This window comes from Mus musculus, chromosome 7 (genome assembly GCF_000001635.26).
Source record: "Mus musculus strain C57BL/6J chromosome 7, GRCm38.p6 C57BL/6J".
Taxonomy (NCBI): domain Eukaryota; kingdom Metazoa; phylum Chordata; class Mammalia; order Rodentia; family Muridae; genus Mus; species Mus musculus.
Window position 1 is genome coordinate 17,906,497 of NC_000073.6, and position 27,917 is coordinate 17,934,413.

Genomic DNA, 27,917 nt, shown 5'->3' on the forward strand with positions numbered 1-27,917 from the left:
TATTTGTAGGACTTTGAGATCAGTGGATAGACAGTATCAGCAGTTGGGTTTGTGCTTCACAAAGGAAGCACAGAGGGTCTCTTTTGGTGCTGACAGACCAAATCCAGGGCACAGTAGAAGTCAGCCCTGAGTTAAGTTGATGTCTTCTCAGGGCATAGGGAGGCTTCTGAGTCTTTTTATGACAGCATGGTTTGGATAACTAAAATATAAAGAGAGAAGGATAAAGCAACACTGGGTAGTACTAAGAGTGGAGTGGGGGAAAGCAGTGTTTTTATTAGAAATTTTCTTCATTTACATTTCAAATGCTTTCCTCAAACAGTATCCCCTACATCCTCCCCCTGCCCTGCTCTCCAACCCACTCACTCCTGCTTCCTGGCCCTGGAATTCCTCTATACTGGGGCATATGATCTTCACAATACCAAGGGCCTCTCCCCGATTGATGGCCGACTAGGCCATCCTCTGCTACATATGCAACTAGAGACAGCTCTGGGGAATACTGATTTTGAACACAGATAAAACCACAGATCATGGTACTTTGGAAAATCCCCCTGCCTGGAAGGAGGCTCATTTAGAGAGGGAAAGTACAATGGAGTTCAGCAGCTGTGTTGGAGCTGAAGTTTCACAGAAGGAGGACATCCTTGAGTCCCCCTGCAAAGGGTACACCATTTGTAAGGAGCTCTGCTCACAGGTTGTCAGGGAAATGATAGTAGTTCAATCTGCTGTATAGATTCTCCTAATAGGCAAAAGAACCTGAAAGAAGTCATGGGGTTTTAGCCCAAAACCTAGGATACCCAAGATATAAGATACAATTTCCTAAACACATGAAACTCAAGAAAAATGAAGACTGAAGTGTGGACACTATGGCCCTCCTTAGAAGTGGGAACAAAACACCCTTGGAAGGAGTTACAGAGACAAAGTTTGGAGCTGAGATGAAAGGATGGACCATGTAGAGACTGCCTTATCCAGGGATCCACCCCATAATCAGCATCCAAATGCTGACACCATTGCATACACTAGCAAGATTTTATCGAAAGGACCCAGATGTAGCTGTCTCTTGTGAGACTATGCCGGGGCCTAGCAAACACAGAAGTGGATGCCCACAGTCAGCTAATGGATGGATCACAGGGCTCCCAATGGAGGAGCTAGAGAAAGTACCCAAGGAGCTAAAGGGATCTGCAACCCTATAGGTGGATCAACATTATGAACTAACCAGTACCCCGGAGCTCTTGACTCTAGCTGCATATGTATCAAAAGATGGCCTAGTCGGCCATCACTGGAAAGAGAAGCCCATTGGACACACAAACTTTATATACCCCAGAACAGGGGAACACCAGGGCCAAAAAGGGGGAGTGGGTGGGTAGGGGAGTGGGGGTGGGTGGGTATGGGGGACTTTTGGTATAGCATTGGAAATGTAAATGAGCTAAATACCTAATAAAAAATGGAAAAAAAAAAAGAAAGAATGAGACAGAAGCTGTTCATCAAGAAGCTCATAGTGAACAAAAATTTTAAGGATAGGCATGAAATTTTTCTTATGTAATGTTAATTTACTGTGTCCTGCATCCATTCACAAACACTGAGACATAGCCCTGCACAGCATTCACACACTAATTTGTAAATAAGTGTTAAAAGTCAAAACCATTACAAAAATTTAGCACTTTATGCCCATATATATATATATATGTGTGTGTGTGTGTGTGTGTGTGTGTGTCCACACATATACATATATATTTATATACATACATATCTATACTTATAAAACTTTTATATATTTACATATATATGGAGAGAGTCATAATGGATGCTATAACTGCATTCATTGATTGATTCATTCATTATCTAGACACATGTGATTATTTTTCTAGCCTGTATTTCCTTAAAATATAAAACAAATCCCAATTCTTATAATGTCCCAGATGCAGTTGATGGAAGAATGGCCAGTAAAGAAAGGTAGAAACTGCCATCATGTGATTGGAACCAAAAGAACTATAGAAGAGAACAACAACAATAATAAAAAAACAATAACAAAGAGTAACTGAGTGTAGGGACAAAGATTAGGGGTGCATCACTCCAACACCATTCTATGCTGAATGATATCAGATATCTCAGGACAGTAAGCTAAAACCATGTTGACACCCAAGTAGAGAGCACCATGCAGACAATATCACAAGTAGAGGTACACAAAGTAGATCAGGAAGATACTTCCTCCACAGTTAGGCTGTACAATGAGCACTCCTCAGGACACAGGGCCTCATCTTAAAAATACTCAATGGTCACAATAAACACAATTCTCTTTTTTTACCTTTAGGCTTTGTTCAAAACTCCAAGGATTCTGGCTCCACTGCAAGGCTCAGTATAGAATCAGTGCCCCCCAGCATTGTTGGAGGGGAAAGTGTTCTTCTACTGGTTCACAATCTCCCAAAAAATCTTCAATCCCTTTTCTGGTACAAAGGTGTAATTGCAGAGGAGAAATCTGAGCTCATCCAACACATAATAGCCACAAGTTCAAGCTTGCCAGGGCCTGCACACAGTGGTCGAGAAACAGTGTACAGCAATGGATCCATGCTGCTCCAGAGGGTCATGCACAATGATACTGGATTCTATACTCTACGAACTATAAGTACAGATCTGAAAGATGAAATAGCACATGTGCAACTCCAGCTGGACAGTAAGTGGTTCTCTGTGATTGTTCATTGCTGGGTGGGGCTCAGACTCACAGGATTGTCATGACTGTATTGTGTCTCCTTCCCCACTGCACTGTGTCCCCATGTTGGGGTTTGAGCACTTAGTGTAAGACACTTAGGTTAGAGCCAAACAGGCCTAGGTCAGATTTTATTTTCTGACTCATTCCTGTAATAAAGAAGTCACTGATGGAAAACAATTCAGGTTAAGGTGTCAGACTCTTCAAAGTATGAAATTTATAACTATGTATAAGAGGAAACTATGACCTTCTTACAGGGAAGTGAATACCAGGAAGCACTTATAATAGTCATCTGACCCAGGTTTGCCCACAGGTGACCCTGGGGATCATTTTCCATGACATTACCCAATATTTCACAGTGCTTAGAGGAAATATCAAACTGGGGTATTTATTAGGTACAAGCTTCAGAGGTCTCTAAATATAGTCTACAATCTCATTCAGATAAAATGAGGAGTGCTGCATACTGGATTGCCCCTTATGGCTTGCTCTGTGTCATCTGTTCTCTTTTATCATACACCCAGGGATGGATTGTCCTGCAGTGGTCTGGATTCTGCAATATCAATATCCCATTAAACAATATATACTACAGGTGACTCTTGTAATGTCATATTAAACTGAGGCTTCCATTTTCCAAAGGACTCTAGCATGTTTCAGGATCACTTGAAGCCAGCCATTCTACTATGTGAACCTTTTTAAATAACTTTGCATGAGAAGGGGGCCAGACTTCTGCTTCCTATTATTAAGCACCAGTCTTGAGAGCTGCAGGGCAGAGCAGCAAGCACAGAGATCAGTAGAGTTAGTAGTTGTCCTTAGCTATAAAGCAAATTGGAACAAAAGTCACAGAATTCAGAGGAGGCATTATCTAAAACTACAGTGGGCATGAGAGTGCCCAGTATCTAACTGAGGGCACTGAGGAGCCAGGCATGGAAAAAACAAGAGAGAGAGAGAGAGAGAGAGAGAGAGAGAGAGAGAGAGAGAGACAGAGAGACAGAGAGAGAGAGACAGAGAGAGACAGAGAGAGAGAGGAGAGAGGTTATGATAGAGAGATCATGACAGAGAAATTACATACTTAGCATCCCTGAGAGAATAGAAGTCTAGTTGCTGACATTCACCAAGTTGGATAGACATGCCAATACCTGCATCTTTAGGCTAAATGATAAATCTACTTGCTCATGACAAAGATCATGACATTCCCACAAACCCAATATTCACAATTATAATTTCTCTTTCTGTTTTGTTTTGTTTTGTTTTGTCTTTTAGCCTCCCTTTCTACTTGCTGTCACCATTTGCAAGTCAAGATCGAATCACTTCCTCAGAATGTTGCTGTAGGGAAAACTGTTCTTCTCCTAGTTCACAATTTGCCTGAAGACTTTCAAGCATTTTTCTGGTACAAATCAGCATATAGAAGAGATACATACAAAATTGCAGAATACAGCAGAGCCATGGACATCACCATTATGGGGAGTGCATACAGTTTAAGAGAGCTTATATACACCAATGGATCCATGGCGATGATTGATGTCACTGAGGATGATGCAGGAATTTACATGCTAGAAATTTTAAGAGAAGACTTCAAAATTGAAAAAGCCTATGTTCAACTCCTTGTAAATAGTAAGTGATTCTCGATGACTTCCAATTGCTGAACATGGCTTATCCTACTTTATACACTGAACTGTCTAGGAGGAGTTGGACCTACTGACTTTCCCATTGCATTTATCTCTACACTGGGTTTTTTGCACCTACTTCAGTATACACATTGAGTAGACAAAGTCCCTCTCTGTTGTAACTCCATGTTGGGGTTTGGGCATTTAGTGCAGGACTCACATGGTAAAGAATAACTGCAATTGATCAGAATGCTTCATTTGACTTCACTATGGAGGTAACTTAACTCATGGTGGGTAATTCATCCTAAGGATATCACCCCTGTCTACATTCTTGGGATTCTGTCCAGGAACTTGTCCTTGAAAAAGATCGTCAGAGACAACAAGTGCAACTGGTTGAGAAAACAATGGGATACTCCCTTATTGCGTCCCACTCGACCGGCAAGAAAGACACAACAAACCAGAATCTTCCGTGGCAAAAGCTTTATTGCTTACTTCTTCAGGAAGACCCTGAACTGGGAAAATGGCGCCACTTTTAAAACCCGCAGCGTGACGTTTCAGCACCTGATATGGCATGACAGCTCCTGATTCGTTGCTCGCCCATCACCCCACTATTACACCCCGAGAATGGGAGTGACTAGGAGTGAGTTCACTCTCACACCTGCGTACAAGGCTTGTTTACTAGTTAGGCACAGCTGAGGCCAGCGCCATCTTATTATGGTGATTGCTCAAGGCATGGCTCTCCACACTCCCTAGTTACTGAGCAAGGATGGCATAGCTGGACATGTTCACAGCCTACTAACAGACTATCCTGGGCTTTTGGGTTTATGGAAAGTCATGGTTGCCAGAGAGAGGGAAATGGACATTAGTCTTCATAAGAAATGTCTGTCCTCTTGGGTCTAGTTCAGGGAATTATTTTCTGCAGGCACATGACAACAGGTTATATTTATCTGGATAGTTCTCCAGGCATGAGCTGCAGTTCCCCTAGTTATCAATAATGTGCACTATTGTGACACACAATCCATATTCAAAATAGTATTTATCTGAACCAGGAACTTACCTTTTAGCCTGGCTTCTACTTCTTCCCCTACAGATCAAGAAGTCAAGGACATAGACATTTTAGACCTAATGGCTGGCTATCATGCATGCTACACTGCAAGTGAATCATGTTCATTTATCTCTTATATACATTTCCTTTGGGAAAGATATGGTAGCTACTGAGGGACATCTCCTACACAGAAGTTCAGGGCATCCCAGAAAGCTCAGGGAGCACATAGAAAGACCCTTCACACAGCTCATCAAGCAGAACTGGGAGCATCATCTTGAAACTCTTCCAGGGACAATGGAGTTCACCCTGTCTTTCCAGGACTCAGCTTACCCACTCTACCAAACCCAAGGTTTGAAACTCCATAAATCTGCTCCTGGTCATCTGTCTTGGGTCAGAATGCTGCCTGGTAGCTCCACTCAGAAGAGTTCTGCCCCTTTCCTTATGCATCACTCTATTGGTCCCATTTGGAGCACTAACAGGCATCTCTGTTCACTTCTAGCTGAGATTAAAATTCTATCTTCATAGAACTTTGAGATCAGTGGGTAGACTGTGTCAGCAGTTGGGTTTGGCCTTCACACATGAAGCACAAAGGTTTTCTCTTTGGTACTGACAGTCCAAATCCAGGGTATATTAGTTATCAGTCCTGAGTTAATTTGCTGTGCTCTATGACACAGGGAGACTTATCAGCTTTTTTTTTAATCACAGTGTGGTTTAGATAACTAAAATATAAAGAGAGAAAGGGAAGAAGGATAATGGACAGTACTAAGAGTGGAGCAGGGGAAAGAAGTGTCTTGAACACAAACAAATCCCCAGCTCTTGGAACTTTTGGAGATGTGCCTGCCTGGGAGGGGCTTCCACTTAGAGAGGGAAAGTATAATCAAGCTCAGTAGCTGTGCTGGAGCTGAAGTTTCACAGCAGGAAGATAACCTTGTGGTCCTCTGAAAAGGGCACACCATCTTTCAGGAGCTCTGCTCCCAGTTGATCAGGAGAATGATAGTAGTTCCATCTGCTGTCTAGATTCTCCTAATAGGCAAAAGGTCCTGAGAGAAGTCTTGGGATTTTAGACAAGAATAGAAAGAGTGAGACAGAAGATGTTCATCAAGAAGCTCTTATTGAATATAAATTTTAAGCATGGGCATGAGATTTTTCTCATGGAATGTTAATTACCATGACAAGAATATTATGAAGACTAATATTCACATCTATGCCTGCCCTATAAAAAATACTCTTGTGTTGATCATTAACATGCATTAATGCATGTAGTTATTTGCTACATTTTCTGATGTTCTGAGAAGTGATGAACCCACTGTGTCCCCTGACCTCCACCTACGTGCTATGTCCTGCATTCATCCACACACCCTGAGATACAGCTTTGCACAGGACTCACACACAAATATAATTTGCAAAGGAATTGGAAACATTTTGCTATGTATGCCCATACCCATGAATTATATATATCTTTCAATATATGTACACATACAGAGAGAGACATAAAGGGTGCTGCAACTTCCTTCCTTCCTCTCTCCCTCCTTCTTCCCTCCCTCCCTCCCTCCCTCCCTCCCTCCCTCCCTCCCTCCCTCCCTTCCTTCCTTCCTTCCTTCCTTCCTTCCTTCCTTCCTTCCTTCCTTCCTTCCTTCCTTCCTTCCCTAGATGGACCTGGTTATTTCTAGACTGTATTTCCTTAAAAAGTATAAGACAAATCCCAATACTTACAATGTCCCAATCCAAGTTGACTGGAAAAATGGCCAGTAAAGAAAGGTAGAAATTGAATTCATGTCATTGGAATAACAAGAAGTTCAGAAGAGAACAACAACATCAATAAAAACAATAACAAAGGGTCAGGGAGTTAAGATGAAGGAGGTGTAGGGTCAAAGATTAGGGGTGCACCACCCCAACACCATTCTACGCTGAATGATATCAGGGATCTGAGGACAGTGAGCCAGAACCATGTTGTCACCTAAGTAGAGAGCACTATGCAGAGAATATCACAAGTAGAGGGACACAAAGTAGGACAGGGAGACACTTCCTTCACAGATAGTCTTCACAATGAGCACTCCCCAGGACACAGGGCCTCATCTCAAAAATATACAATAGAGAGAAATTATTTTATCAGTAAATATATTTTAAATATTCAAAATCGCTAAGACCCTTTGAAATTAAACATTAAAAATGCTAATTTCAAGCACAGTGAGAAAAATATCAATAATATTATCATGATTCTTGTCAAATATGATTTTGATATTTTCAACTGTTAATATTCAACAAACAGAATAATTATTTTAAGATATTTCATTGTTATGTATCCCTTTTCATTTTGATTTTATTAATTTGGATACTGTCTCTATGCCCTCTGGCAAGTCTAGCTAGGTTTTATCTATCTTGTTGATTTTCTCAAAGAACCAGCTTCCAGTTTTGTTGATTCTTTGTTTAGTTCCTTTTGTTTCTACTTGGTTGATTTCAGCCCTGATTATCTCCTGCCATCTACTCCTCTTGAGTATATTTGCTTCTTTTTGTTCTAGAACTTTCAAGTGTGCTGTCAAGCTGCTTGTACATGCTCTCTCCAGTTTCTTTTTGGAGGCACTTAGAGCTATGAGTTTTTCTCTTCCCATTGCTTCTATTGTGCCCCTTAAGTTTTGGTATGATGTGTCTTCATTTTCATTACATACTAAAAAGCTTTAATTTCTTTCTTTATTTCTTCCTTGACCAAGTTATTATTAAGTACAGTGTTGTTCGGCTTCCATGTGTATGCATGCTTTCCATTGGGTTTTTTTTTGGTCTGTGGTGATATGGCAGGGTGCATGGGATTATTTCAATCTTTTTGTATCTGTTGAGGAGTGTTTTGTGACTGATTATAAGGTACCATGAGGTGCTGAGAAAAAGGTATATTCTTTTGCTTTAGGATGAAATGCTCTAGAAACACTGATAATTTTTTTAAAGTAAACTTATAGTTAGACAATGTACACAGATATATAATGCATTTTAGATACTCTCTCACTATGTCAGGTAGTATCAAATAAGGGCTTATATTGGTTTTTTGAGAAAGGGTATCTCTGTATAGTCCTGGTTGTCCCAGAACTCACTCTGCAGACCAGGCTGGCCTTGAACTCAGAAATCCGCCTTCCTCTGCCTCCCAAGTGCTGGGATTAAAGGCATGTGCCATCAGTGCCTGGCTTGAATACATTTCTTAATGATTCATTTTTTAATATTTTTGCTCATTTACTATGTGTAATTCCCAAACAATATATTGTATGTTTTTAAACAATTTAGTGTTTAACAATAGATATTGGATCCTACGTTATGGATAGTATTAAATGTTCATTAATGATATTTTTAGGCTATGAAATGATATGACTATAAAAGTTGAACAAATTTCCTATGTACCATTTTATTCTCAAAATACTCAATATTATTAATATGTTTGATGGATAAAATTCATTTAAATAATAAAAAAATTAAGAAAAAATACACAATGGTCACAATAAACACAATTCTCTTTCTTTACCTTTAGGCTTTGTTCCAAACTCCAAGGACTCTGGCTCCACTGCAAGGTTCAGTATAGAATCAGTGCCACCCAGCATTGTTGAAGGGGAAAGTGTTCTTCTACTGGTTCACAATCTCCCAAAAAATCTTCAATCCCTTTTCTGGTACAAAGGTGTGATTGCAGAGGAGAAATCTGAGCTCATCCAACACATAATAGCCACAAGTTCAAGCTTGCCAGGGCCTGCACACAGTGGTCGAGAAACAGTGTACAGCAATGGATCCATGCTGCTCCAGAGGGTCATGCACAATGATACTGGATTCTATACTCTACGAACTATAAGTACAGATCTGAAAGATGAAATAGCACATGTGCAACTCCAGCTGGACAGTAAGTGGTTCTCTGTGATTGTTCATTGCTGGGTGGGGCTCAGATTCACAGGATTGTCGTGACTGTATTGTGTCTCCTTCCCCACTGCACTGTGTCCCCATGTTGGGGTTTGAGCACTTAGTGTAAGACACTTAGGTTAGAGCCAAACAGGCCTAGATCAGATTTTATTTTCTGACTCATTCCTGTAATAAAGAAGTCATTGAAGGAAAGCAACTCAGCTTTAGTTGTCAGAGTCTGCCAAGAATCAGAGTTGAAGCCAAGCATATGAGGAGACCATTGCATTCTCACAGTGAAGTAAGTACCAAGAAGCCCTGATCACAGTCATCTGACCCAGGCTTAACCACAGGTGACCCTGAGGTTCATTTGCCATGACTCTACCCTTACTTTTCCCAGTGCTTAGAGGGAACCAGCATTTTAGGCCAATCATATAAAACTAGGGTATTTATTAGGTCCAAGCATCAGAAGTCTGTAAATATAATCTACAATTTCATGCAGATGAAAGGAATTGTGATGCTTACTGACTTAGTCCTCATGACTTGTTCAGGCTGGTATGTTTCCTTCTATCTCCCAGAACCGATAGCAGAGGGGTGGATTGTCTTGCAGTGGTCTGGACCCTGCACTATCAATATACTATTACACATTATATATTGCTGGCTTTCCCAGAGTGCAATCCTGTTGTGGCATATTAAACTATCGTTTCCATTTTTCCAAAATACTCTAGTTTGTTTCACCTTGACATACACTCAGCCATTCTAGTCTTTGAACGTTTTCTAATACTTGTGCCTGCCAAGAAAATCAAACTTCTTCTTACCCTCATTCAGTCCCAGTTCCATTTGCTGCAGGGCAAAGTAGCAGGCATGTGTATTAGGGAAATTTAATGGCTGGCTGTAGCTATAAAGTAGATTGGAACAAAAGTTATAAAGTGTTCAGGGGAGACATCATCACAAATTTCAGTGGGCATGAGTGTACCCAGTGTCTGACTGAGGGGAGTGAAGTGGCAGCCATGGAAAAAAATAGAGAGAGAAGAGAGAGAAGAGAGAGAGAGAGAGAGAGAGAGAGAGAGAGAGAGAGAGAGAGAGAGAGGGAGAGAGAGAAGAGAGAGGGGGCAGAGAGAGAGGGATGGGAGAGGGAGGAGGGGTGGAGGAGGAGGGAGGGAGGGAGAGAGAAAGGGAGGGAGAGAGGGAAAGAGGAAGGGAGAGAGAGAGAGGGAGAGAGGGAGAGAGATCCTTGTAGAGGAAATGATACATTCAGCACCCCTGAGAGAATTGATGTTATGTTGCTCACCTCCATCAGATAGTAGAGACACACCTATGCCTCTATTTTTAGACTGAGGGATCAATTCATCTGCTCCAGACAAAGCTCACTAATTTTATCTCCAACCATATGCTCCTGAATTGATAACTTTTCTCTTTTCTTGTAGCTTCTACTTGCTGTAATCTTCTCAGCTCTGATCAACTCATAATTGAACCAGTGCCTTGGAATATTGCTGTAGGGAAAAGTGTTCTTCTCCTTGTTTGCAATGTGCCAGAAGATGTTCAGACATTTTTCTGGTACAAATCGGTGTATAGGACAGATATTTTTAAAATTGCAGAATATAGCAGATCCATGGAATCCACTATCTGGGGGCTTGCACACAGTGGAAGAGAGGTGGTGTACACTAATGGATCCCTGCTGATCCAGAATGTCACTGAGCATGATACAGGATTGTACATGTTAGAAATTTTACATAAGGACTTCAAACTTGAGAGAGCACATGTGCAAGTCCATGTAAATAGTAAGTAACTCTCACTGCCCTCCAGCTGTTTTGTATGGCTTCTCCTGCTTTATATGCTGTACTGTTTGGAAAGAGCTGAACCTATTTACTCTCCCATTCCATTTAGCCCCCAACACTGGGGTTTGGGCAATTACTGCAGGAAATGCATTCCTTAGACAAACTTCGTTAGACCAGAATCCCTCACCAGTACTTTATTGCAGAGAGGAGAACATATGCTGAATAACTCAGTTCTAGTACATCAGACCCAGCACAGACTCTTGGGGTTCTCAAGGTACACCTGGCTCCAAGAGAGACTCTGTGGAGCTTGGGCAAGCCATGGTTGAGGACACACTGACTCCACACAAAGCCCACCAGGATGCTCTGGCTCCAAACTCTTCATGCTTCATCTCCACGTGCCACTGGGAACCTTTTTGTCAATGCTTTGTTTTGATTTTCTGTTAGAACTTGCAGAGAACATGCTTATAGTGAATTCACAAATTCCATAGACTATCAAACCAGTTATAGACTGCCATGAAAGCTGAAGTTTTGTAGGTCATCTGGGCCAACACCTTCTGAATCACACTGCACATGTTCCTGGAGAATTCATCAATTATTGTTTTGGGTTTCTGAGACTTCACAGGAAGGTCAGTGTCCCTAGTTCGAGAAGCAATGGAGACAGTTATTCCACCCTACTACTTGTCCTCAGAGGTACACCATAGGGAATATTCTTCTCCTGGCATATACTTAGAATTTGAGCAGCTACCTCATTCCAAGGTCTTAAGATTGATCATAACTAAGTTTAACTCATAGAGACACAGTAATGATCATGCACCATCTGCCATGTTATAGAGAAGTCAAAACACAATACCCTCAGTGGGATAATCAGGGTCACACAGCCCACGTGTAATAAATCAAAATCACAAGATATGTCTATCGTAACAGCTCTAATTTCCCCTCCCTGGATGCTTTATTAAGTGTGAACTATAGAGGGAATCATTGAGCTCTCTGAAGGACTACTGTTATTTTGTCCCCTCCTCTGTTTCTTTACAGACCCTGTTTCATGGCCTTTTGTGCGAGTGACTGACACCACAGTCAGAGTACAGAGCTCAGTAGTCTTCACTTGCTTCTCAGCTGACCCTGGAGTCTCCATCCGTTGGCTCTTCAATAAGCAGAGTCTGCAGCTCACAGAGAGAATGACACTTTCCCCTTCAAAGTGCCAACTCAGCATAGATCCCGTCTGGAGGGAGGATGCTGGAAAGTATCAATGTGAGGTCTACAACCCAGTCAGTTCAAAGTCCAGTCTCCCAGTCTGTCTGTCTGTGATGGAAGAGTGACCTACCTCTCTCCTCTCGTCTACAGCAGTGTGTGGTCATTTCCGTATTGATGGGGTGCAAAATGGAGATGAGTTAAGTGGTAAAAATTGTCAGTTACCACTCATGTACTGCCTTCATTGTTAATCATGCCTGTAGTCCTGACGTAACCAAGTGTACAAGGATAGGCCATGATTTAATATGAAACCTGTTTACCAAAGCAAAATAAAGACATCAATATAATAAAACCAATTGAGGTTAAGAGCTTAGGTTGTGGATTAAATATATTGCTTTTGTTTGTTTGTTTTTTAGAATCCTTGAAGGCTAATTTTAGCAGCCTCAAGTTTCCAAGTGTTCTGAGTCCCCTTTTAAATAGTGCAGTGTTTGCATGGAGACAAACATCCTGTCATATGCTCAAGTAGTTTCATCTAACACCAATTCTACCAGATGGAACTATCCATGATTCACTGTGCACATTGGTGGTTTCTAAATAGTTTCAACCCACAACTTGTTTGAGGTCCAGATGTAAAATCCTTGGTGCAATCTCCACTCATTGTTTTTATCTTGAAATTAACTTTCACTGTCAGACATAATGATAGCTCAATTTGTGGTTAAACTATGCCACTGAGTTGAAATTCATGGTTCCCTGGGTTTCTGTTCCTGTTCATACATTGAATCCTGAGGACCATCTATGAGTCTGTAGAAGCACAATTGGAACTCTCATCGCCAAGCCTCCACAGGACCAAGGGACTCCCCTCACACTACATATGTAGCTCAAGCCCAGCCTCCATTTTCATACTTTTTGATTGGTGGTTTAGTCCATGGGAGCTGTGGGTGGTCTAGTTAGTTAATATTACTGTTCTTCCTATGGGTTTACAATCCCCTTTTGATCTTTCAGCTCTCCCCTACCTCTTCCATTGGGGTCCCTGGGGTCAGACTGGTGGTTACCTGTGTGCATCTGCATTTGTATTAGTCAGGTGCTGGCAGAAACTCTCATGGGAGAGCTATATCAGGCTCCTGTCAGCAAGCACTTCTTGGTGTTGGGGTTTGGTATATGCAAATAGGATTGATCCCTAGGTAAAGCAGTCTCTGGATGGCTTTTTCTTCAGTCTCTGCTTTATATTTTGTCCCTGCATTTAGTTTAGACAGGAACAATTCTGGGTTAAAATTTTGAGATGGGTAGGTGGCCTCATCATTCAAATGGGGATTGGGCCTATCTACTAGAGGTGCTATCTACAGGTTCTATATCACTGTTGTTTGCTATTTAGGTTAATGTCATCCCTGTTTGGTCCTAGGAAACTCTCACTTCCCTGGCATCTGAGATTTTATAGTGGCTACCCCCAGTTCTCATTCCCCCATTGCTACATATTTCTATTCAATTTTCTGACCTATCAGAAAATTGTACTTCTGTACTTCTCTGTACTTCTCTCCTATCTCTTCCCATACTTGATCCTGCCTTGCTTTTTTTCATCCCCCTTCTAAATCCCTCCCAGATCCTTCCATCCCTCTACCTCCCGTTATTATTCTTCTCCTATCCAAGTAAGACTGAACCATCCACATTTTGGTCTTCCTTCTTCTCAGTTTCATATGGTCTGTGAGTTGTGCCATGAGTATTCTGAGCTTTGGAGCTAATATCCACTTATCAGTGAGTACATGCCATGGTATTTTTTTTGTCTTTGCTACATCACTCAGGATTATATTTTCTTGTTCCATCAATTTGTCTAAGAATTTCATGGATTCATCATTTTAATAGGTGAGTAATAATTCATTGTGTAAGCATCCTATATTTTTTGTATTTATTCTTCCAGTGAGCAACATGTAGGATTTTTTAAGCTTCTGGTTATAAATAAGGTTGTTATGAACATAGTGAAGCACATGTCCTTGTTAGATGTTGGAGCATCTTTTAAGTATCTGCCCAGTAGTGGATCTCCAGGTACAACCATTTCCAATTTTATGAGGAATCTCCAGATTGTTTTGCAAAGCCGGTTCTACCAGATTGCAATCCAACCAGCAATGGAAAAGTGTTCCTCTTGCTCCACATCGTCACCAGTATTTGCTGTCACCTGAATTTTTTATCTTAGCCATTCCGATTGGTGTGAGGTGGAATCTCAGGGTCATTTTGAATTGCACTTCCCTGATAAGTAAGGACTTTAAACTATTCTTTAGGTGCTTCTCAGCCATTCGATATTTTTTCAGTTGAAAATTCTTTGTGTAGAACTGTACCTCATTTTTAATAGAGTTATTTGGTTCTCTGCAGTCTAACTTCTTGAGTTCTTTGTATATATTGTATATTAGCCCTTTGCATATATTGTATATTAGCCCTCTATCAGATGTAGGATAGGTAAAGATTTTTTTCTAATCTGTTGGCTGCCATTTTGTTCTATTGACAGTGTCCTTTGCCTTTAAGAAGCTTCGCAACTTTATGTGGTCTGATTTGACAATCCTTAATCTTAGAGGATATGCCACTGGTGTTCTGTTCAGTAACTTTTCCCCCATGACCATGTATTAGAGACTTTCCCCACTTTCTCTTCTATTAGATTCAGTGTATCTGGTTTTATTTGGAAGACCTTGATCCACCTGAACTTGAGCTATGTCCAGGGAGATAAGAATGGGTCAATTTGCATTCTTCTATATTTTGACCACCTGTTGAACCAGCACCATTGGCTGAAAATGATATCTTTTTTTCCACTGGATGGCTTTAGCTCCTTCTCCAAAGATCAAATGACCATAGGTGTGTGATTTCATTCCTGAGCCTTCAATTCCATTCCATATATACCAATACTGTGCAGTTTTTATTGCTACTAGTCTGTAGTACAGCTTAAGTTTAGGAATGGTGATTCCCCCAGAATTTCTTTTATTGTTGGGAATAGTTTTTGCTATCCTGGGTTTTTTGTTATTCCAAATGAATTTCAGAATTTTTCTTTCTAACTCAATGAAGAATTGAGTTGGAATTTCAATGGGGATTGCATTGAATCTATAGATATTCCTTTAGGCAATATGGCCATTTATACTATATCAATCCTGCCAATCCATCAGTCTGGGAGATCTTTCCATCTTCTGAGGTCTTTGGTTTCTCTCTTCAGAAAATTTGAGTTCTTGTCATACAGATCTTTCACTTGTTTGGCTGGAGTCACGCCAAGATATTTTGTTTGTGTGTGTATGTAATTTTAATTTATTTTATTATTAGATATTTTGTTTATTTACATTTCAAATGTTATTCCCTTTCCTAGTTTCCTATCCGAAAATACCTTATCCTCTTCCCCCTCCCCCTGCTCCCCAACCCACCCACTCCCATGGCCCTGGCATTCCCCTATACTGGGACATAGAACCTTCACAGGACCAAGGGCCTCTCTTCCCATTGATGACCTACTAAGCCATCCTCAGCTACATATGCAGCTAGAGACATGAGTCTCTCTGTGTGTTTTCTTTGATTGGTGGTTTAGTCCCAGAAAACTCTGGGCTTACTGGTTAGTTCATCTTATTGTTCCTCCTATGGGGCTGCAAACCCCTACAGCTCCTTGGGTACTTTCTCTAGCCCCTTCATTGGGGACCCTGTGCTCTGTCTAATGGATGACTGTGAGCATCCACTTCTGTATTAGTCAGGCACTGGCAGAGCCTCTCAGGAGACAGCTATATCAGTATCCTGTCAGCAAGCTCTCATTGGCATCTGCAATAGTGTATGGGTTTGGTGGTTGTTTATGGGACGGATCCCCAGGTGGGGCAGTCTTTGGATGGTTGTGCTTTCAGTCTCTGCTCTGAACTTTGTCTCTGTAACTACTTCAATTGGCATTTTCTTCCTCCTTCTAAGGATCGAGTATCCACACTTTGGTCTTCCTTCTTCTTAAGTTTGATGTATTTTGCAAATTGTATCTTCTTTGTGACTATTTTGAAGGTTGTCGATTCCCTAATTTCTTTCTCAGCCTGTTTATCCTTTGAGTATAGGAAGGCTCCTGATTTTTGTTTGAATTAATTTTATATCTGGCTACTTTGTTGAAGGTGTCTATCAACTGTCAGATTTCTTTGGTGGAGGTTTTGGGGTCACTTACAATCATATCATCTGCAAATAGTGATATTTTTACTTCTCCATTTCCAATTTGTATTCATTTGAACTCTTTTTGTTGTCTAATTGCTCCAGCTAGTACTTTAAGAACGATATTTGAGTAGATATGGAGAAAGAGAGGCAGCCTTATCTAGTCCTGATTTTAGTGGGATTGCTTCAAGTTTCTCTCCATTTAGTTTCACATTGGCTACTGGTTTTCTGTATATTGCTTTTACTATGTTTATGCATGGGCCTTGAATTCCTGATCTTTCCAAGACTATTATTAACATGAAGGGATGTTGAATTTTGTCAAATGATTTTTCACCATCCAATGAAATAATCATGTAGTTTTTTTTTCTTTGAGTTTGTTTATGCAGTAGATTACTTTGGTAGATTTCCATATATTGAACCATCCTTGCATCCCTTGGATGAAGCCTACTTAATCTTCATGAATGGTTGTTTTGATTTGTTCTTGGATTCTGTTTGTGAGAATTTTATTGTGTATTTTTACATCAATATTCATAATAAAAATTGATATAAAGTTCTCTTTCTTTGTTGGGTCTTTGTGAGGCTTTCGTTTCAGCATAACTGTGGCTTCATAGAACAAATTGGGTAGTGTTCCTTCTGTTTCTACTTTGTTGAATAGTTTCAAGAATATTGGTATTAAGTCTTCTTTGAAACTCTTCTAGTGTTCTGCACTAAACCCATCTGGTCCTGGGAATTTTGTTTGGGAGACTTTTAATAACAGCTTATATTTCTTTATGGGTTATGGGACTGTTTAGATGGTTTATTGATCTGATTAAATTTGGTATTTGGTATTTTTCTAGAAATTTGTCCATTTCAATCAGATTTTCCAGTTGTGTTGAGTATAGGATTTTGTAGTAGGATCTTATGAATAGTATCTTATGATTTTTGTGATTTTCTCAGTTTTTGTTGTCACATCTCCCTTTTCATTTCTGATTTTGTTAATTTGCATACTGTTTCTGTGCCCTTTGTTTAGTCTGTCTAAGGGTTTATCTATCTGTTGATTTTCTCATAGAACCTCCTCTTTGTTTTGTTCATTCCTTTTATAGTTATTTTTGTTTCTACTTGGATGATTTCAGCCCTGATTTGATTATTTCCTGTTGTCTACTCCTCTAGGGTGTATTTGCTTCTTTCTGTTCTAGAGTTTTCATGTGTGCTGTCAAGATATTAGTGTATGCTTTCTCCAGCTTCATTTTGAAGGCACTCAGGAATATGAGTTTTAATCTTAGCACTGCTTTCATTGTGTTCTATAAGTTTGAATAGGTTGTAATTTTATTTTCAACAAATTCTAAAACGTCTTTTATTTTTTTATTTTTTTTCCTTGAACAAGTTATCATTGAATAGAACATTTTTCAGCTTCCATGTATATGTGGGCATTCTGCTGGTTTTGTTGCTACTGAAGACCATCAGTCCTTATCCATAGCGGTCTGATAGGAGGCATGGGATTATTTTAGCCTTCTTATATCTGTTCAGTTCTGTTTTGTGACCAATTATATCATCAGTTTTGGAAAAGGTACCATGATGTGCTGAGAAGAAGGTATATTCTTTTGATTTAGGAAGAAATGTTTATATATATGTTAAATCCATTTGGTTCAGAACTTCTGTTAGTTTCTCTGGGTCTCTGTTTAGTGTGTGTTCCCATGGTCTATTGAAAAGAATGGGTTGTTCAATTCTTCCACTATGATTGTGTGAGGTGCAATATGTGCTTTGAGCTTGAGTAATATTTCTGTTACGAATGCGGGTCCCCTTGCATTTGGAGCATAGATGTTCAGCACGATATTGAATAAATACAAAATAAATAGCCGGTAGCCTTGTCTTGGCCCTGATTTTAGTGGGATTGCTTCAAGTTTCTCTCTCTTTAGTTTGATGTTGGTTATTGGTTTTCTGTATATTGCTTTTATTATGTTTAGGTATGAACCTTGAATTTTTGATCTTTCTAAGACATATAACATGAAGGAATGTATTTTGTCTAAGGCTTTTCAGTATCTAATGAGATAATCATGTATTTTTTTCTTTGAGTTTGTTTATATAGTGGTTTACATTGATGGATTTCCTTATATTGAACCATCCCTGTATCCCTGGGATAAGCCTGCCTGATCATGGTGACTTTTGTTTTGATGTGTTCTTGGATTTAGTTGTGAGAATTTTATTGAGTATTTTTGCTTCAATAATCATAAGGCAAAATGGTTTTAAGTTCAATCAGCATAACTGTGGCTTCGTACAATGAATTCGGTAGTTTCTCCCCGTGTTTATTTTGTGGAATAGTTTAAGATGTATTCATAGTAGGTGTTCTTTGAAGGTCGGCTAGTATTCTACACTGCAACCATATTGCCCCAGGCTTTTTTGGTATTGAGAGACTTTTAATGATGACTTCTATTTACTTACGGGTTATCTGACTGTTTTGATGGTTTATTTGATCCTGTTTTAACATTGGTATCTGGTACCTGTCTACAAAATCATCTATTTCTTCTAGATTTTTTTTTCAGTTGTTTTTAGTATAGTTCTTTGCAGTAGGATCTGATGACTTTTAAAAATTTTCCCATTCTCTGTTGTTATGTCTTTCTTTTCATTTCTAATTATGTTAATCTGGATACTGTCATTGTATTTTCTAGTTAGTTTGGTTCAGGGTTTATCTATCTTGTTGATTTTCTCAAAGAACCATCTCCTAGTTTTGTTGATTCACTGTATAGTTCTCTTTAATCCTACTTGTTTGATTTTAATCCTGACTTTTTTTGTTTTCTGCGATATTTTCCTCTTGTGTGTTTTTGCTTGTTTCTGTTCTATACCTTTCAGAGGTGCTATTAGACTGGTAGTGTATGATCTCTCCAGGTTCTTAATGGAGGCATTCAGAGCTATGAATTTTTCTCTTAACACTGGTTTCATTGTGTCTCAAAAGTTGGGCATGCTGAGCCTTCTTTTTCAGTAAATTTTACAGTCTTTAATTTCTTTATTTATTTAATCCCTGACCAGGTTATCATTGAGTAGGTAGCTGTTCAGCTTCCACATGCATGTGGGTTTTCTTGTTGTTGTTCTAATAGAAGACAAGCCTTAGTCTGTGGTGGTCTGATAGAATGCATGGGATTAATTTAATCTTCTTATGTCTGCTAAGGCTTGTTTGTGTCTGATTATGTGGTCAATTGTTTAGAAGGTACTATGAGGTGCTGAGAAGAAGTATATTCTTTTGTTTTAAGGTGAAATGTTCTGTAGATAAATATATTTGATTCATAACTTCTTTAAGTTTCAATGTGTTTCTGTTTAAGTTCTGTTTCCACTATCTGTACATTGGTGAGGATGGGATGTTGAAGTCTCCCACTATTACTTTGTGAGATTCAATATATGCTTTGAGCTTTAGTAAAGATTCTTTTACGAATGTGTTGCCCTTTCATTTGGAGCATGTTCAGTATTGAAAGTTCATCTTGGTAGATTTTTTCCTTAGATGAGTATGTGCCCTTCACAATGTTTTTTGATAACGTTTGGTTGAAAGTCTATTTAATCGAATATTAGAATGACTACACAAGCTTGTTTCTTGGGACCATTTGCTTGGAAAAAATTTTCCAGCATTTTACTTTGAGTTAATGTCTGCCTTTGACACTGAGGTGTGTTACTTATATGTAGCAAAATGCTGGGTCCTGTTTACTTATAATCCCGCTTCTCTATGTCTTTTTATTGGGGAATTGATTCCATTGATGTTGAGAGATATTAAGTACCAATGATTGTTGCTTCCTGTTATTTTTGTTGTTAGAGGTGTAATTATGTTTGTGTAGTTCTCTTCTTTTGGGTTTGTTGTGAGGAGATTAATTTCTTGCTTTTCTTTGCTGTACTTTCCATTTTTATATTAGAATTTTCCTTCTATTATCCTCTGTAGGGCTGGATTTGTGGAAAGATATTGCTTAAATCTGCTTTTGTCATAGAATATCTTGGTTTCTCCTTCTATGGTAAATGAGTTTTGCTGGGTATAGTAGCCTGGGCTGGTAATTTTTGTTCTCTTAGAGTCTATGTAACATCTGCCCCAGATCTGTTTTTAGAGTCTCTGTTGAGAAATTTGGTATAATTCTAATAGGTCTGCCTTTTTAGGTTACTTGACCTTTTTACCTTACTGCTTTTAAGATTCTTTCTTTGTTATGTGAATTTAGTGTTTTGATTATTATATGACTGGAGGAATGTCTTTTCTGGTGGAATCTATTTGTCTTTTTGTAAGTTTTTTGTATATTTATGGCTATCTTTATTTTCATGTTGGGGATGTTTTCTTCAAAAATTTTATAGAATATGTTTATGGCCCTTTGAGTTGGGAATCTTCTATCTCTTCTATAACTGTTATTCTTAGGTTTTTTTTTTCATTGTGTCTTGGATTTCTTAGATGTTTTGTGTTAGAAGCTCTCTATGTTTTGTATTTTCTTTTACTGTTGTGTCAATATCTTGTAAGATTTCTTCTACTCCTGAGTTTCTCTCTTCTGTCTCTTGAATTCTGTTGGTTATGCTCGCATCTGTGACTTCTGATCTCTTTCCTAGGTTCTCCATTTTCAGTTTTGATTGCTTTTGTGATTTTTTTCATTGTTGCTACTTTCATTTTTAGATACTGGATGGTTTTGTTTAATTCCTTCACCTGTTTGTTTGCATTTCCCTGTAATACTTTTAGGTATTTTTGTGTATTCCTCTTTAATTTTTCTACCTATTTACCTGTGTTCTCCTGTATTTTTTAAAGGGGGTTCTTTATGTCCTCCTTAAAGTCCTCTATCATCATCATGAAATGTGATTTTAATTCAGGATCTGAATTTTTTCCAGGTGTGTTGGTGTTTCCAGACCTTGCTGTACTGAGATCACTGGGTTCTGATATTGCCAAGTAATACTGGTTTTGTTGCTTTTGTTCTTTTTCTTATATCTTACCATCTGGTTATCTCTGGTGTTAACTGACCTTGCTGTCTCTGACTGGAGCCTGTCCTTCCTATGAATCTGTTTATGTTGGGCCTTCTTGTGTCAAGCTGTCTCTGGGAATAGGAGGGGGTCTGGAGAGCCTCATTTAGGATCCTTGCTGTGTCACAACTCTTTGGATTCAAGCTGTCTCTGGGTGTGACTAGGGTGGGCAAGGGGATTATAGCACAGGATCTGCTTCCAGAAGTAGATGCTAACTGGAAGGATGGTATGTCTCCAGGTAGGCTAGAATTACTGGATCACCTGGGCTCCAGGAGATCCTGTTTAGGTCAGGTATTGGGGCAGTAATAACAGGCTCACCTGGGAGCCTAGGGGTGTCAGAACTACTGGGGGTCAATCTATCTGTGGGTGTGGGTGGGGTTGGGAGAACTGAAGCACAAGGTCTGCTCTCCAATATCATTTTTAATTATCAGATTCAATACACAGCTCTGGTACTGGTCTTGTTGGTACCATATCCACAAAATTCAAATTCCTTCCTAATTGGAACCCTGAACTGGAACAACATGCCTTGGGGTGAGATGTTTTGGATTTCTGGACAGATAAGCATTGTCCCTGGAGAGCAGGAAAACCTAATGTTCCCAACTTGAAGTTTTACTCTCAAGTGTTAGGATAATTTTCTTATACACTGTGGCCACTTGAAAAGGTACAGCTCTTAGGAACTGAAATTGTTTCCAGTAAAAGAAAATCTAAAAATGATTAAATGCATATGATCAGAAGATCATGTAGGAATATTAAAGCCATAAGTAGCAGAAATAGACATTTATTTATGTGGAGATCTGTTGCAACAGCAGGAGTCACAGAAATAGGCTTTAAAAGAGATGTTTTCAATTTAGATATTTAAAAAATGTAACTAAAGACAATTAAAGACTGATTGTCCAGCCTGGTCACAAACAGAAATCAGCATAGCTTGGCTCTGCAAATTTATATGAGGGAGCCACTGTTGATGGAAAACGAATTTATCTACCACTAGAATGGTTAACTAATAAGCTTATTTATGTAGAGCAATGGCTCTTAAATAAATTTTAAAAAAGGTACAGACACTAGAAGAGGTAGTCTAAGATCAACTATAGACTTAACATGTTGAAGAGTCCACTAGCCCCTGGAGTTTTATATTTGTTATTAAGAAGAAATCTGAAAAATGGATGTTGTTAAGAGATCTGAATGTAATCAATAAAGTCATTCGACCTATGGGTCCCTTACAACATGGAATCACTTTAACTTCTTTATTGCCTAAGGCATGGTCTATTTTAGTCATAGACTTAAAAAATTGCTCTTTCTCAATATCCCTTGCTTTCATTGTGCCTATGTTTGACCATCCCAAGCCAACTAGGAATTACCATTGGAATGTCTTGGGAGAAGGAACATTAAACAGTCGTACCTTGTATCAGTATTATATGCAAAAGCCATTAAAAATAATTCAGAAATAGTTTCCTCTACAATTGGTCATTATATGGATGAAATTTTGCTGGATGATTCAGATACAGATACCTTAGAAAAAATATTTGATAAAGCAAAGAAAATTTTGCCTTGTTGGGGATTCCAAATTGCTCCTGAAAAAAAATTCAAAGAGGAGCTTCTATTAATTACCTAGGATATAAAATAGATATGTAATCAATTTAGTCACAAAATATAAAGGTATTTTGGCATACTCTACCTTAAGCCTCAAGAGAAAATGACAGGAGGTTCCTCTGAAATTTTGGAGGTACTCTGCTTCTTATGCATCTGTATAACCTCTGTATGCATAAGTTTTCTGTTTTTGGACCAAGTGTTCCAAGGACAAATTACAAGTTCTCCACAAACTCACCCTACACTGCCTACACTTAATGAGCAGTATGACTATCCCTGCAATGCACTTGTGCCCAAGTGTTAGGTCACCTCACAGTATACAAGCCTGGTAACCATTTATGTTGTAGCCCCATAAAAAAAGGCACTGTTCCCTTGTATTTTCTAGAGATCAAATTAAGGACACAAAAATCAATGCACAGAAAATTATTTCATTGTGTATATATTATATTTTTGTTGCCAACTCATCAGTTAATTGTCATTAATTTTTTTATTTATGGCTATTATGAATAGAGTTGTTATGAATATGCATTACTGAACAGGTATCTGTATAGGATGTCAAATTCTTTGATGAAACACCAAGATTGGTAGACTGTTTTAATGTTATATGGGGGAGTTCACCATAGGTTTCTACAGTTCTCCACACAAAATTACTTCACTAGTTTGTAACCCTACAAGCTAAATGAATGAAGCCTCACCTTTCTCCACAACCTCATCAGCATTTGATGTAGTCTATTAGCTATTTTTATTGGATATTTTCTTTATTTACATTTCAAATGTTATACTCTTTCCTGGTTTCCCTCCCTCCAGGAAGCACCATATCACATCCTACCTACCCCTGCTTCTATGAGGATGTTCCTCAACACACCCACAAACTTCCCAGTTCCCCATCCTCAATTCCCCTATACTGGGGCATCTATTGAGCCTTCATAGGAATAAGGACCTCTCCTTCCATTGATGCATGAAAAGTCCATCCTCTGCTACATATGCAGCTGGAGCCATGTGTTGATGGCTTAGTCTCTGGGAGTTCAGGGGTTTCTGGTTGGTTGATACTGTTGTTCTTCCTATGGGATTGCAAACTCCTTCAACTCCTTCAGTCCCTTCTCCAACTCCTCTATTAGGGACCTCACACTCAGTCCAATTGTTGGCTGATAACATCTGCCTCTGTATTTGTAAGGCTCTGGCAGGGCTTCTCAGGAGACAGTGTTATCAGGCTCCTTCAACATCCACAATAGTGTCTGGGTTTGGTAACTGTATACGGGATGAATACCCAGTTGGGACAGTCTCTGGGTGCCTTTCCTTTATTCTCTGCTCAACTCTTTATCTCCATATTTGCTCCTGTATTTTGTTCTCCTTTTAAGAACCAAAGCACACACATTTTGGTTTTCTTTCTTTTTGAGCTTCCCGTGGTCTGTGAATTTTATCTGGTTATTTGGAGCTTTTGGGCTAGTGTCTACTTATCAGTGAGTGCATAGCATGTGTTTTCTTTTGCAATTGGGTTACCTCACTCAGGATGATATTTTCTAGTTTTATCCATTTGCGAAATAATTTCATGAATTCGTTGTTTTTAATAGATGAGTAGTACTCCATTATGTAAATGTACAACATTTTCTTCAGGTAATGTGAAAATCCTAAAAAGCAAGAAAGTAATCTTTCAACAAATCCAAAATAAGATAGGCACAAAAATATAATGCCACTTGTAACAACAAAAATAACAGGGAGTAACAATCAATTTTCCTCTCTCAATTTTTTTTTAATATATCTTAACATCAATGGACTCAATTCCTTGATAAAAAGACATAGACTAAAAGACTGGATACATAAACAGGACCCAAAATTTTGCTGCAGACAGGAGATACACATCAGTGACAAAGACAGACACTCCCTCAGAGGAAAAGGTTGGAATACAATTTTTCAAACAAATGGTCCCACAAAACAAGCTGGAATAGCCATTCTAATATTTAAAAAAGATCGACTTTCAACCAAAAGTTATCAAAAAGGATAAGGAATTACACTTCATACTTGTCAAAGAAAAAATCTACCAATACCATCTCTCAATTCTGAACATCTATGCTCTAAATGCAAGGGCACCCACACTCATAAAATAAACTTTACTAAAGCTCAAAGCACATATTGCACCCAACACAATAATAGTGGGAGACTTTACCACCCCACTCTCAGCAATGGATAAATAGATCATGGAAACCAAAACTCAACAGAAATACAGTGAAACGCATAAAAATTATGAACCAAATGGATCTAACAGATATCTATAGAACGTTTCATCCTAAAGCAAAAGAACATACTTTCCTCTCAGCACATCATGGTACGTTCTCCAAAATTGACCATATTATTGGCCACAAAACAGGCCTCAACAGATATAAGAATATTGAAATAATCCCATGGAACCTATCAGATCACCAGAGACTAAGGCTGTTCTTCAATAAGAATAAATATAACAGAAAACACACATACACATAGAAACTGAACAACACTCTACTCAATGACAAATTGGTCAAGGAAGAAAGAAAGAAAGAAAGAAAGAAAGAAAGAAAGAAAGAAAGAAAGAAAGAAAGAAAGAAAGAAAGAAAGAAAGAAGGAAGGAAAGAAAAGAAGGAAGGAAGGAAAAGAAGGAAGGAAGGAAAGAAAGAAAGAAAGAAAGAAAGAAAGAAAGAAAGAAAGAAAGAAAGAAGGAAATTAAATATGTTTTAGAAGTTAATGAAAATGAAACATATACCAAAACTTATGGGGTACAATGAAAGCAGTCCTAAGAGCTTTCATTAGGACTGCTAAAGTACCTAAGCTCTAAGTGCCACAAAAAAGAAACTAGAGAGAGCTTGCAAGGCAGCTTGACAGGACACCTGAAAGTTCTCAAACAAAAAGAAGCAAATACACCCAAGAGGAGTAGATGGCAGTAAATACTTAAACTCAGGGATGAAGGAACCAAGTTTAAAAAGAAAGAAAGAAAGAAAGAAGAACTACACAAAGAATCAACAAAACCAGGAGCTGGTTCTTTGAGAAAAATCAACAAGATAGGTAAACCCTTAGCCAGACTAACCAGAGGGCACAGAGACAGTATCCAAATTAATAAAATCAGTATTGAAAAAGGAGACATAACAACAGAAACAGTGGAAAATGAAAAAAATAATCAGATCCTACTACAAAAGTTTATACTCAACTAAATTGGAAAATCTGGATGAAATGGACAATTTTCTAGACACATACAAGATGCCAAAGTTAAAACAGGATCAGATAAAACATCTGAACGACCCCATAACACCCAAAGAAATAAATATAGTCATTAATATTCTTCCAACCAAAAAACAAAGTCCAGGACCAGATGGGTTTAGTGGAGAACTCTATCCAACATTTATAGAAGACCTAATAACAATACTCTTCCAACAAAACTATTCTACAAAAAAGAAACAGAAGATACACCACCAATTGATTCGATGAAGCCACAATTATGCTTATACCTGTTAACCATTCTTATTCAAGTAATGTGAAAGTCCAATTTTCTGAGGCAGGCATAGAAACAGGGACAGACCTGCTGGTCTCAAATTTTGAGATACACTGGATTTTAGTGTGCTCTGATGGTGGTGGCTACCACCTTCTCTGGGAACTGTGCTTGAGTTTAATGCAGATGTATGCCCTTATGGCAAGAACTGAGGAGCTGTGTTACCATATGGCAAGGACCTTTGGGAATACTTATGCAGCAACTCCTAGTCTCTTCTGAGGGATTAGTTTGTTTGCTTTTCCCTTACATTTACATTTCTTAGCATTGCTATTGTAAGTCTTTACTTTCACTTTGTATGTGACAGACATTTCCTCATGATCAGAAAAAGAAAATTTGGATTATGATTTATTCTTGCTTGTCTCCGAGGTTTGTGAGAATGAAATTGGTCACTATTAATCTGTTTGTTAATGATGAAGTTGAGTCAACTTAAGGCCCTATTCTGGGTACATTACTTAACCTCCTAATGTTTTCTTCTGATGGGAACTTGGTGCTGACAACATTTTTCTCACTATCCTGTTCCAAACAATTAGTTGAGCCAAGTAAGGATGATGAACTGACTCAGATTAGTAATTTTCTTAGTGCTCTGAGCATCAGAAGAATTAGATCTCCTAGGTAGAGTATAGAGAGATGATATGTGTCAATAATTAAATGAGAATTTCTTGTGTATGTAGTCAATCATCCTCTTATACTGTAACTGCAATTGCTACCAACCATGCATGGTCATTCAGATGTATACAAATGTGCTGGGTTAGTTATTAACTACTTGCTAAAGCTATGTTTTCTCTTTCTTGATACAGTTCATGGATTAGCAGGAAACCACAGAGATTGAGGGGGAGAAGGAAAGGGAAAAGCACACTATGTGCACTATTGTTAAATGTAGGAAGTTCTAAAAAAGACAGCATTTTCAACAAATGGTGCTGGCACAACTGGCGGTTATCATGTAGAAGAATGCGAATTGATCCATTTCTATCTCCTTGTACTAAGGTCAAATCTAAGTGGATTAAGGAACTCCACATAAAACCAGAGACACTGAAACTTATAGAGGAGAAAGTAGGGAAAAGCCTCAAAGATATGGGTACAGGGGGAAAAATTCCTGAATAGAACAGCAATGGCTTGTGCTGTAAGATCAAGAATCGATAAATGGGACCTCATAAAATTGCAAAGCTTCTGCAAAGCAAAAGACACCGTCAATAAGACAAAAAGACCACCAACAGATTGGGAAAGGATCTTTACCTATCCCAAATCGGATAGGGGACTAATATCCAATATATATAAAGAACTCAAGAAGGTGGACTCCAGAAAATCAAATAACCCCATTAAAAAATGGGGCTCAGAGCTGAACAAAGAATTCTCACCTAAGGAATAACGAATGGCAGAGAAACACCTGAAAAAATGTTCAACATCCTTAATCATCAGGGAAATGCAAATCAAAAAAACACTGAGATTCCACTTCACTCCAGTCAGAATGGCTAAGATCAAAAACTCAGGTGACAGCAGATGTTGGCGAGGATGTGGAGAAAGGGGAACACTCCTCCATTGTTGGTGGGATTGCAAGCTTGTACAACCA

General features: G+C 38.8%; 1 protein-coding gene across 7 annotated transcripts in view; it reads left to right on the top strand.

Moving 5' to 3' along the window:
• The window catches only part of Gm5155 (predicted gene 5155), a 47,300-nt gene extending 34,753 nt beyond the window's left edge, over positions 1 to 12,547 (top strand). For 5 of the 7 annotated variants that reach the window (XM_006540461.2, XM_006540459.2, XM_006540457.1 and 2 more), the window contains 5 exons: positions 2,306 to 2,665; positions 3,959 to 4,309; positions 8,856 to 9,215; positions 10,636 to 10,989; positions 12,019 to 12,547. In XM_006540461.2, the coding sequence (XP_006540524.1) occupies positions 2,306 to 2,665; positions 3,959 to 4,309; positions 8,856 to 9,215; positions 10,636 to 10,989; positions 12,019 to 12,302 (1,709 nt within the window). In that variant the 3' untranslated portion in view covers positions 12,303 to 12,547. The remainder of the gene's footprint in view (positions 1 to 2,305; positions 2,666 to 3,958; positions 4,310 to 8,855; positions 9,216 to 10,635; positions 10,990 to 12,018) is intronic. The other 2 variants (NM_001378684.1, XM_006540458.1) reach the window with 2 other exon arrangements.
• Positions 12,548 to 27,917: the final 15,370 nt, after the last annotated feature.